The sequence below is a fragment of the Lactuca sativa genome, chromosome 3, assembly GCF_002870075.4.
Source record: "Lactuca sativa cultivar Salinas chromosome 3, Lsat_Salinas_v11, whole genome shotgun sequence".
Classification (NCBI taxonomy): Eukaryota; Viridiplantae; Streptophyta; class Magnoliopsida; order Asterales; family Asteraceae; genus Lactuca; species Lactuca sativa.
In genome coordinates, this window is record NC_056625.2 from 288,042,975 (window position 1) to 288,054,260 (window position 11,286).

An 11,286-nucleotide genomic window follows, 5' to 3' on the forward strand; every position below is an offset into this window, starting at 1 on the left:
CGCGGAGGAAGCAGTTGGAAGTCATAACTGAGTCCGCGGAAAGGTCGACGCGGAGCTCCGCGGAGAGAGTAACGCCTCCGCGGAATGGGTGGTTGGAGCGAATTTTGAAGAGTTTTTTGATACAAAAGGTTCTTTTTCATATGTTTGTTTCATTTTGGTCGATAGATCAGTTCGTTTTCATTTTATTTTCAAAACCAAATATGAGTTTTGTTATTTTATGTACTGGAGGTTTTTAGCAGATAAGTAATGGGATTAACACCTACGTTAGACCAAAGTTAAACGGCTTGGGTTTACTGCTTCCGCCAAATTTTGATTGTCGAATATTGTTTGATTTGGTCAAAAGTAAGGCTAAGGTGTTCAATAGTAATATATCATTGTCATTTCAACACCCGGTTCATGGGTATGTGATGAATATTTTAGATGAAGCAGATGTTCATCAACTCAGAAATGTAATTTCTGAAACGAAGGAGATTGTGCATTTGTATTTAGAGGTGTTTCAGGGATTGGTCGAACAGACAGAAGCGGCTGAGAAAGTTGTACCATACAATGTTGAAAACATTGTATCTGATAATGTTGAAGATTGTCCAGAAGAAGAAACTGTGGAACTGAATACGGTTGAAGAAAAAAAATTATATGAGTTTGGAAGACTGACTGACAAAACTTTCTCAGACAGTGAAGAGTCAAATGAAGGATGGTCAGAATATGAGTTCACACACGGGAAAAAAGCTTCAGACATATTTTACGGTATGCCTCCCAAACCTGATTGTCCTGGTCCTATTGTTGAACCCGGACCATTTCACAGTTTAGGTCCAAATGATGATATGTTTGTTCATCAAACATATGACAACAAAAAACAACTAATTTTTGCTTTGAGTCTTAAAACAACAACAAAAATCGTTATGAGGTATATTGTGAAATTGATAACTGCAGTTGGCATTTGTATGCAAAACGCCTTGATCCCACTGATGAATTTGAAATCAGGACTTTCAACAACGTGCACACATGTTCGTCATTACAGATACACCCTAATCATAAGCATGCTAATAAAAAAGTCATGGGTACTATATTGCATGATATTATGGGAAAAACTCGTTCCAAGGTTTGGAGGCCTAATGAAATATCAAGGGATTTGAATGCTTTGCTGGAAATCAATGTAGATTACAAACAAGCTTGGCATGCAAAACAATATGCTATGGAACTGTTGTTGGGATCCTCTGAAGAATGTTTTGCCAAACTTCCTATTTATTTTCACAATTTGAAGAGGCATAATCCCGGTACAGTTGCGTATATTCAAATAGATTCTGAAGATTGTTGCGAGTGTTGTTTTTATGCCACTGGGAGCACGGTAAATACAAAAAACTTGTTGTTATTTAATATATAATTTTTGTAAACAAATTATAGAGTGTTTATGTGTTCCATTTTTATATATTGTAGATACGAGCGTTCAAAAGATTTTGTCGTAAAGTTATAATTATGGATGGTGCCCATTTGAAGGGTGCTTTTAAAGGAACCATATTGCATGCAGTAGCTATGGATGGGAGCAACCAGATACTGCCCCTTGCGCATGGAATATGCAAAAAAGAGAGTGGTCTTACGTGAACATGGTTTCTTGAAAAGTTGTATGAATGTGTTGGTGATTGTCAAGAATTGACTTTTGTAACTGATAGGGCCGATGCAATTCGCGTTAGTATTGAAAATGTTTTTCCACATGCTCATCATGGATTGTGTGCTTTTCATATACTAGGAAACATAGTACACAAGTTTGGGAAAAATGATAAAACAAAAGTGTTGTTTTGGAGGCTTGTGAAAGCTTACAAAAGAAATGTTTTTGAAGAATTGTGGTATAGATTTAGTTCTACTAGGCCGCAAGTAGCAGCGTATCTAAGTGAAATTCCCCATGCTAAATGGACTAGAGCATATTCGCCGTCGAAACGTTACGATTACATGACCTCGAACAGTGCAAAGTCCATCAATGCTTTATCTGTAGATGCAAGGAAGATGGCTATAATACCCCTTCTTGAGTTCTTCCGACGTCTTTCACAGGAATGGTGTTACAAGCGTCGCATCGAAGGAGGTATGAATTTTATTTTGACTTTAATTAGGTCGAATAATTAGTTAATTATATATATCTTATTTATAGGGAAACGTTCAACAGTGCTAACCGAGTGGGCTGAAAAAGTAGTTAGTAAAAATGAAGAGTGTACGACAGGATGGTCTGTTTCTGGTGTTTCAGATGCACTTTATGAAGTTCATGATTTCAAACATGGTGGCATAGTTGATCTGAGGCAAGAGACTTGTACATGCAAATATTGGGAAGGAACTAGGTTTCCTTGTGGTCATGTGATAATGGTCTTGAAGCACTTGAAAAAAAGTAACTTCGAACATCTGGCTATAGATGCTTACAAAATGGAAACATACCGAAGTACGTATGAGGAGCCGGTTTAGCCCCTTCCGGAACCGTGTGATTGGGAGATTCCTGCTGACATGATGGTTGTGAAAACCCCGATAATGGATACATGTCAAGTTGGTAGACCGAGAAACAGAAATCGTATTCCGTCACAAGGTGAGGAACCTATAATAAGAAGGTGTAGTAGATGTGATAGTACAACACATAATGCAACGACTTGTCCGGCATTGGTCCCAAAGAAACAAAAAAGGCTAGAAAAACTAGTACGACATCAGGTAGTAACACAAAAGGAAAAGGGAAAGGGACAGAAGGGACTCAGGAGACGCTAGAGACGCACGAGACACAAGAGACGCGTTGGACAAGTGGGACGCAGAGAGAAGACCATTGTTCAACGTTTGATTTGAATGATTGATGTTGTATTTTTAATTAATTATGTTTTGTTTTAAAGGACATTAATTTGTCTACTTTGAGCAGGTGTGTTTATTTTAAAGATGATGCGTAATATTATGATTATATTACTGCATAATTACTAGTAGAATAATAACTAATACTCGAAGTTAATACATTCAACAAACTAGAAACATATAGTAAACATACAACAACGGTAATTAACTTAAGGGAATTGCAAAGGATACTTTTCTTTCTCCATTGTTATGTAGTCGTCCCTTATTCTTATTTTATCTTCCATACGTTCCTTTTGCCTACCAAGTTCTATCATTTCTGCATCCTTGTCAGCAAGCCATTTTTCAAACAGTTTGAGATTCTTCTTAGTTTTTTATCCATTCCTCATGATCTTTGATTTTTTTTTTTGTAATCGTCATCCTTTCCTCAACATCTTTGCACTCCGCCACAATGAGGTCACGACGTTCAGTGAGAGCCCGAGATGAGTCTTTATCTTTTTTTTTATTGTGCTTCAGCCCATTGTAGTTGTTGGAAAGTATCCTCCGACATATATGGCTCTCTTAAATTTGGTGATGGTGCAAGAAAAGGGTCGATCGGATCACAATAGAAACAATCAACTTCGTTGCACAAGCAAATATACAAAGATGAAGATGAAGTCATTTTAACTTTAAAAAAAAATTATAACTCTATACGAAAAATCCGACGACCATCCATGACTATATATAATCCCTTCCACTCCGCAGAGATCTGTTGTCAGTCCGCGTTACTGCGTTTGTCAGTTCGCATAGTTTTTTTGTCTAGTCGTTGTCATGCATACATATTACAATTATGAGAATACAATTATTTATTTAAAGGTAAACATTTTTTTATTAAAAAGTAAACAACGCCAACAAACCATTACAAGTACGGTTAACATAGAACTAAATACAAACTAATATTCGTTGTGATCCATACAATAAAGTTCAATTGAATTGGCGTGGAGGTAAGACCACAACACTTTCGACTGGTTTTTCCCAATGCCTAAGGGTTGGAATAGGATTGACCGTCTCAGTTTGATAAGCATTTCGATACACCGCTGTACATAACTTTAAATTTACCATTTGATGGATTTCTGCAATTTCAAGTCTGTGTAGTGAAGCTATAGCATGCTCACAAGGTATACCGCATTTTTGCCATTTACCGCAACTACAAATACCACGGTCTAATTGTACATATTCGGTTGTTGAATACTTAGTCACTTCATATCTATCGCCAACAATATGTGTAATCCTACAACCATCCGAGTGGATAAATCTTTTATGAATCACCTTAAGTGCATAAGGGGTTAGAAGATTATGGAAATCCCCTGTGAAATCAACTGAATCAATAAAAAAAATTATAATTTCCTAACATATAATAAACATATCAATTCACCGTTTTAATGATGTCATAACTTATAATTGCCTCCAAACGCAGTACGTCGAAGATACACTGCTTGCATTGAGTCATGAACCATTTCAATGATTGTTGTTATTGGAAACTCATGCGTGTTTGTTTTAAACCAATTGACAACATCGGGAATGTCAATGAATTTAACATTGAAACGTACTCTTGGAAAACAAGCCCGTACCCATTTTGCAATGGGAATATTGTCAAGCCAATGAAGATCATTCCCATTTACCTCATTTTTTAAATTGTTCAAACATGCATAAAATTGAGATAAATTATACGCTTTACACGTCTTCCAGGACAACTGTTCAACGACTGTATTGGTTTCGATGGAAGCGCGTATTTTCTCGGCTATATTTTTACAACAATAGCCATGATATGAATCAGGGTAGACTCTTTGGACTGCAAAGTCTATAGAATCAGACATTAGGCTTATGAAACCAAATTTTGTATTGTCACCTAAACAGTCTTTAAGCCTCCTCATGAACCATAACCATGAATTGTCACAATTTATGGTTCCCAAGGCAACCGCTATGAGAAGGGGTTCATGATTTCCATCTAAAGCAACAACAATGTACATGGATGTTACATACACCCCAATTAGAGGTACTTGACCAACGAATATGATTGGTATCATAGACGTGAGGAACGTACGAATCTGTAAGTCAACATAAGAATATTAGGCATATAACAACTTGAAATAACTAAATATTTATTTACTATAAGGGACTACATACCACGCATCCCAATGCCATGAAACAAATTTGGAAACGATTGTACTGATCCTTCGTAATGTACGTGAAGGTGGTAGGATTACTTCTTTGCAGATTATGGAAAAAAGTCGGTAGGCTGGAGAAACTTTTCCTTAATACGTGATTGACTGAACTCATTTTCACAACTTTCGACACCTTGTAAATTTTCGTCATGGTTGTCCAATTTATAAGGAATTAGTATACATTATTCCACAGAACTTACTTGTCAGTCCGCGTAAATGTGTTGTCATTACGCGTAGCTTATTTGTCAGTCTGCGTAAGCTGTTTGTCAGATAATGTTTTTTGAATGTATGGTTTTGTAACATTTGTTGGTCAAATGTTTTTTTTAGAATAAAGGATAAATACGATATTACATTTAAATAAAGAAATACAAGAACAATACAAAATGCAATTCTACTTAAAAAAACGGTATATTTTTCAAAAGATTCCAAGGGGCTTCAAACTCGAAACTCTGTCTGTTGCTAATGGATTTCTATTCTTCTTTAGCCACCTCCAAGATCTCTTCCTCAGTATCATTGACACGATTGTCTTCAATCTTATTATAAAGATCGTTGAATAACACAACTTCCGTTTTCAATTCATACCATTTTGCAGCTATATCAAGCGTGTTGCGATGGTTTTGTATGGTGGTTTTAGCGTCAGTGTTGAAGGTATTCGTTAGTTGGACGAAAAACATTCTATCCTCCAAACTGGTGTTCTCTTTGATAATATATGCACGAGCTAGAAGGAAATACTCTTTAGCGGTCCATTGGTTTGAACCCATTGTAAAACATACAAAGCACATGAACTAAAATACCTTAGATGAAGTGATACATTGTTGTTTGCGTTTTATATACACTTGTTAGTCCGCGTTACTGTGTTCTCAGTCACCGTTATTGACTCGTCAGTCCGCGTTAAGAAACTTTTGATGTATATTAATCGTTGTCAGTCCGCGTTAAGAAAGTTTTTATATATATTAATCGTTGTCAGTCCGCGTTACTGACTCATAAGTCCGTGTTACTGACTCGTCAGTCCGCGTTAAGAAATTTTTTATATATATTAATCGTTGTCAGTCCGCGTTAAGAAACTCTTTATATATATTAATCGTTGTCAGCCCGCGTTACTGACTCGTAAGTCCGCGTTACTGACTCGTCAGTCCGCGTTACTGACATATCTTTGTATAACATATGTTTGTATATATATTAAACGTAGTGTCTAAACGAAATTCAATTCTTTAGTTGATAGTAGATCAATTAAGAAATGGCGTCCAGTGTACCAAATTCTTCGAATGCAACAAATCCATCTAATGCAGCGTCTCCAACAAATTATACATCTCCATGGACGCCAACAAAGTTGTTGGTCCTAATACAAAGCTGGATTAACATTTACAAGGGTCTACCAGTAGTGGCTCCCCTGAATTGCCTTGTAGGTGATGAATGGTCCCGCCTCATAGCTTTGTTCAACTATCAGGTCGGGCAAGGACACAAACGACTAAAACCTGATATTGTTAGTAAATGAATGGATTTAAAGTTTAAGGTCACATGGTTCAATCGATGCCACAATTGTAACGATTATAAAATTCCAACAAATTTAAACTTTTCAAAAACAAACCGATTTCATAAAATTATTACAAAAAGGTTTTCAATACAATTATTTCAGAGTCTTCCCAGAATCACATCACAACTCATAATCATGAGGAACGGTACGATCACGCCTTTGCCTTGCCACGGTCTCCTGAAGAACCTGAAAACATTAAACCACAACTGTAAGCCCGAAAGCTTAGTGAGATATCCCCAAAATACCAACCACATATACCATACACGCATAACATGCCATAACATAACAGAACACAGAACAGCCATGCACTTCGAGTCTACTGTGTGAGTGGTCCGTCGCACCGGCCTTCAGTCCACCTAGTCCCCCCTCCGAGTCTAACCACATACATCGAGTCTACAGTGTGATTGGTCCGCCCGCACCGGGCCTTCAGTCCACCTGGTCCACTCTCTGAGTCTACAATACGACTGGTCCGCCGGCACTGGGCCTTCAGTCAGCCTGGTCCACTCTCCGAGCCTCGGCACGTCTGGTCCGTCCTCTTGGGGCCTACAGCCTATCCGGACCGCTCGCTGGGCTTTCGGGATAACCGGTCTGCCTTGGGTATGTTGGCCTACAGCACAAAGCAGGTCCCGCCTCAACCCAACCCCAGTTCAACAACCATGTGCACATAAACATTCAATCATATAACATATCACATCCAATCAAACCGATCTAACAGATCACCTAGCATAACATCATCCTAAACAGGATGCCGAACTAACCAGTCATTAGCGTAGCATCATCCTATATACCAGGATACCGACCTTAACCAGGTCTCTAACATATACCATCCTAATTACCAGGATGCAACACAACAAACAAAAACATAACAACAATACCCGGATCACAATCCGATAAAAGGGTTGGCCTTGGTGCCGTAGACCCTGTCGATATAGTGAGGATAACTCACCTCGCAACTACCGACTGAACAAATAAACCCAAGCTGCTCCGACCACTAATACGATCTCCACCACTAGCCAACCACCAAAACATTGAACTCAAAACAAATGCCACAATTACCAAAATGCCCCTGGAAATCAACTGGTCAACCCTTGGTCAAAGTCAAAGTCAAAGTCAAAGTCAAAGTCAACCCCTGACTGACTCTACTCGCCGAGTCAACCCGATGACTCGCCGAGTCCCCAAGCACAGAACTTCCCCAATCCACGACTCAACTCGCCGAGTCACCCCGAGACTCGCCGAGTCCAACAACTCTGAGTCCTTTCACACTTGACTCACCGATTCATAGCTCAACCAGAAGAAAGGTTAGGACCTCACGACCAGACTCGCCGAGTCCAAGAACAGACTCGCCGAGTGCAAGGCTATCTCTAACCAACTCGGCGAGTTGTTCTTCCAACTCGCCGAGTTCCTGCCCATATTCATCCAACTCGCTGAGTTGTTCTTCCAACTCGTCGAGTTCCAGCCTATCTTCAAGCAACTCGCCGAGTACACCCTTTTGACTCGCTGAGTACCCCTAGATCTGAAACCATACAGAGGCTTTCCAAGCCATGCAGAAGCTCTAAACCATAGATCTACTCTTTTACAAGCCATCCATCACGTAAAGTGGCAAACTTTACGTGGATCCAAAGAGATCTAGGCATTTTACACTCTAGGGCTAGGGTTTGGGACAAAAGAACTTCACCAACAACTCTTGAGCATAGACTTTATGGCTTTCTGGATCATTAACAACCTAGATATGAGGTAGCAACTTCGGATCTTACACCAAACTCAAGATGGACCTCGTTTATGCCCCAAAACCCCCCACAAATGATAGATCTAGATGTACAAAGGCTCAAACAGAAGATTATTACCTCAAATGAAGGCCCCCACTGATGAATGAACCAATTCTCTGCAAAGCCCCTTGCTCCACTCTTCTTGCTCTTCAATTTCCTTCCAAGATTACCTCCTCCAAGGCTCTAATGTCTCACCAAGGAAGGCTCACACGAATTTACGGTTTCTGGAACTCAAAGGGGAGGTAAAGAGGCTGGGGAAGAAGTGTTATGTTCTTTATATAGGGCTCAACCTCCGAAATTAGGGTTTTCTCCACTCAGCACCAACTCGCCGAGTCCACCCATGCTACTCGCCGAGTTGGTCACTTAACACGCGACCAGAGTCGCGACCCTACTCGCCGAGTCCACTCGTGGACTCGCCAAGTTGCCCTTTTCCCACTTACACTTTTAGCCCTTCAACTCTACTTCTGATATTCCGGGATGTTATAACAATCGTGAGAAAATGCGAAGCTCTCAAGCAGATGATGAAGAACTTGTTGAAGATGTGAATGGATATTACCTATGCGAGTTTGATGGACATGATTTCGAGTATAGGGACGTTTGGAATCTGGTAAAAGATAAAGCTTTTTTCATGTAGATGAGTATTTTATTTCCAATGTTTTATCTAATGTTTGATAGTCGTAAGAAACCTTATTTTTATGTAGACGACTCTATTGTAATGTATTCATGTTATTTGTAATGTTTATTTTGTTTGAATGTATGGTTTCGTAACATTTGTTGGTGAATTATGTTTAAAAAATATAAAAGATAATTACAAGATTACATACTACCAGAAGTGACACGATTACATACTAGAAACAAGTATTTAATATTAATATATATATATATATATATATATATATATATATATATATATATATATATATATATATATATATATATATATATATATATATATATATATATATATATATATATATATATATATATATATATATATATACAAAGTTCCTAATATCAACTTATATAGTATCCCAAATAACATTTGCCATCTTATTTCTGTAGAGAAATGCAGCTTCTCTACATGTCCTTGAAATCGCCACTGGTACCCCAGAAACAATCATTTCCATAAACATGCATACAAATACTCCATAATCCCCTCTTTCAAGACTATATTCTTGTTGTGGGGCGTCTATAACATCAACAAACTCGACCTTTTCTTTGTCTCTGTGTCCAATGGGGAAATGGCTCCAGTAATCAATGGCATCCAACTCTGAGATAATACTATCTACAAAACTTTTGAATTCTCCATTAGTGTTGTACGTTGAGAAGTAACCCGCAAATCGTGCTGAATCAAAAATTTCTACTTTCCAGGTATCTTAATGTAGAACCGCCAAAAACCAATGGGCATGCACAACATTTATTACAAATATAACCTGCAAAAAAATATGAATTAAATACTAGTAATTTCAGTAATATTATATATATAATAATAATTATTAAACTTAACTAACCGTATCCACATCCTTCCATTTATGACAACATCCAAAACCATCTGCTACATTCCTAAATAAATATGATTTTCCGGGTTCCAAATTGATTCCTTGAGGATATAGAGTCCACTGAGCGTTCATCGGCCGCCTTTCCATCAACAGGGATCTCCATATAGCAATATGTTGTACATTTTAATATAAAAATGTTAGAATTATTTATATAGATTTTTGTCTAAAAAATAGTTAAAATTTTAATTAAAGGAACCTTACCGTAGAAACTAACCACCCTTTGTCACTAACAGAAAGTAACCTCGCCCAAAAATCCATATCTAGTGGGAGGATATGCAACCTATGTTTAGTGATCAGTTTGGGAGAGATTAAACTCCATTCTTGCCAAAAACTCATCGGACTAGTAGTATAAATACTGTCCAACAAGAGATTGTTTGAAGGAACTTCACTACTCTCTGCATTGACAATGTCCTCATTTGTTTTTTTAGGACTCTCCTCTATTTTTTTCTTCCTTGTCTTGCTGATTTTCTTTACTTTTGGTGTCGATTGCACCTAAAAAATCAACATGTTTAATCATTATCAATAATGTAGTACTTTTTAAAAATACCAAGTTTAAGATATGAGTTTTTTACCACTGTGAACGGAGTAAGCTGATACCATGCTGGAGCCCTCTTTCGTTGCGGCCTACCAATAGGAGTCACTATTTTTGTGCCATGTTCACCCAAGTCTGGTGACGGCTCTATAGGTGTAGGCGCATCTTTCTCCTCCAAACCAGCATAGTCGAATTGTGTATCATGGCAATATGCTTCTTCACCCTCTTCGTTTATCATCTCTTCCTCTTCTTCCTCTTCCTCCTCATCCTCTACAAACCGTTTGTTTGGCTCATCTTTTTCTTCTAATACACGGTCTACTTTACATGATAATTCAGCCACGACGCCTAGTAGACACTTCACTAATGCCTTTGTGCTACTCTTCTTCTTCTTTACCACCCTCGTTTCTATTTCAGGCTATTGCGAGGAAGAAGCATTTGTGGCAGATTCAATCGAACATGTATCCGAATTGTACATACTTCTACGAGGAGGCGACTGAATAGCAGGTGGACTATTTCGGACCGGATTATGTTGCGGTGGAGGAGACGGTTGCGGTGGAGGAGACTGTTGCGGTGGAGGAGACTCTTCATGGTTAAGAGTCCAATTCACGTATCGAACATAAAAGAGCAACATCAGCTCCGTCTCGTTTGCCACCACTTGAATAGGTTGGTTGTTAGGCTGCTAAAATTTAAAATTAAAATCAAATTGCTACTTTAAAATGAAAATATGTGGAATTTGTAAGTATAAATAATCCTTAATATAAAAAGCATACCACAGACACGTTGATTATTCTACAACAGTTCTCCCAAGATAACGCTGATTTACTTCTCCAGCACCTCATCCTTGGCAATTCTGTCGGGATGTGTACATAAAATTTGGTTGCCT

The 11,286-nt window shown here is 38.2% G+C and overlaps 1 protein-coding gene across 1 annotated transcript; it reads right to left on the bottom strand.

The window, feature by feature from the left end:
- Window positions 1-3,771: 3,771 nt before the first annotated feature.
- Window positions 3,772-5,163, bottom strand: LOC111895537 (uncharacterized). Its single transcript, XM_023891622.2, has 3 exons — window positions 4,975-5,163; window positions 4,253-4,895; window positions 3,772-4,166 (listed from the first exon to the last, which is right to left on the bottom strand). Exons 1-3 carry the CDS (start codon window positions 5,161-5,163, stop codon window positions 3,772-3,774), a joined length of 1,227 nt encoding a protein of 408 aa, XP_023747390.2.
- Window positions 5,164-11,286: the final 6,123 nt, after the last annotated feature.

What these genes read in the sequence shown, in the direction of transcription:
- LOC111895537 (XM_023891622.2), bottom strand. Translation starts at nt 5,163, where the DNA reads ATGACGAAAATTTACAAGGTGTCGAAAGTTGTGAAAATGAGTTCAGTC. An exon ending in TCATGGCATTGGGATGCGTG is followed by an intron (nt 4,896 to 4,974) that starts GTATGTAGTCCC and finishes GTTGACTTACAG; the next exon opens with ATTCGTACGTTCCTCACGTC. An exon ending in TCGACGTACTGCGTTTGGAG is followed by an intron (nt 4,167 to 4,252) that starts GCAATTATAAGT and finishes TTATTGATTCAG; the next exon opens with TTGATTTCACAGGGGATTTC.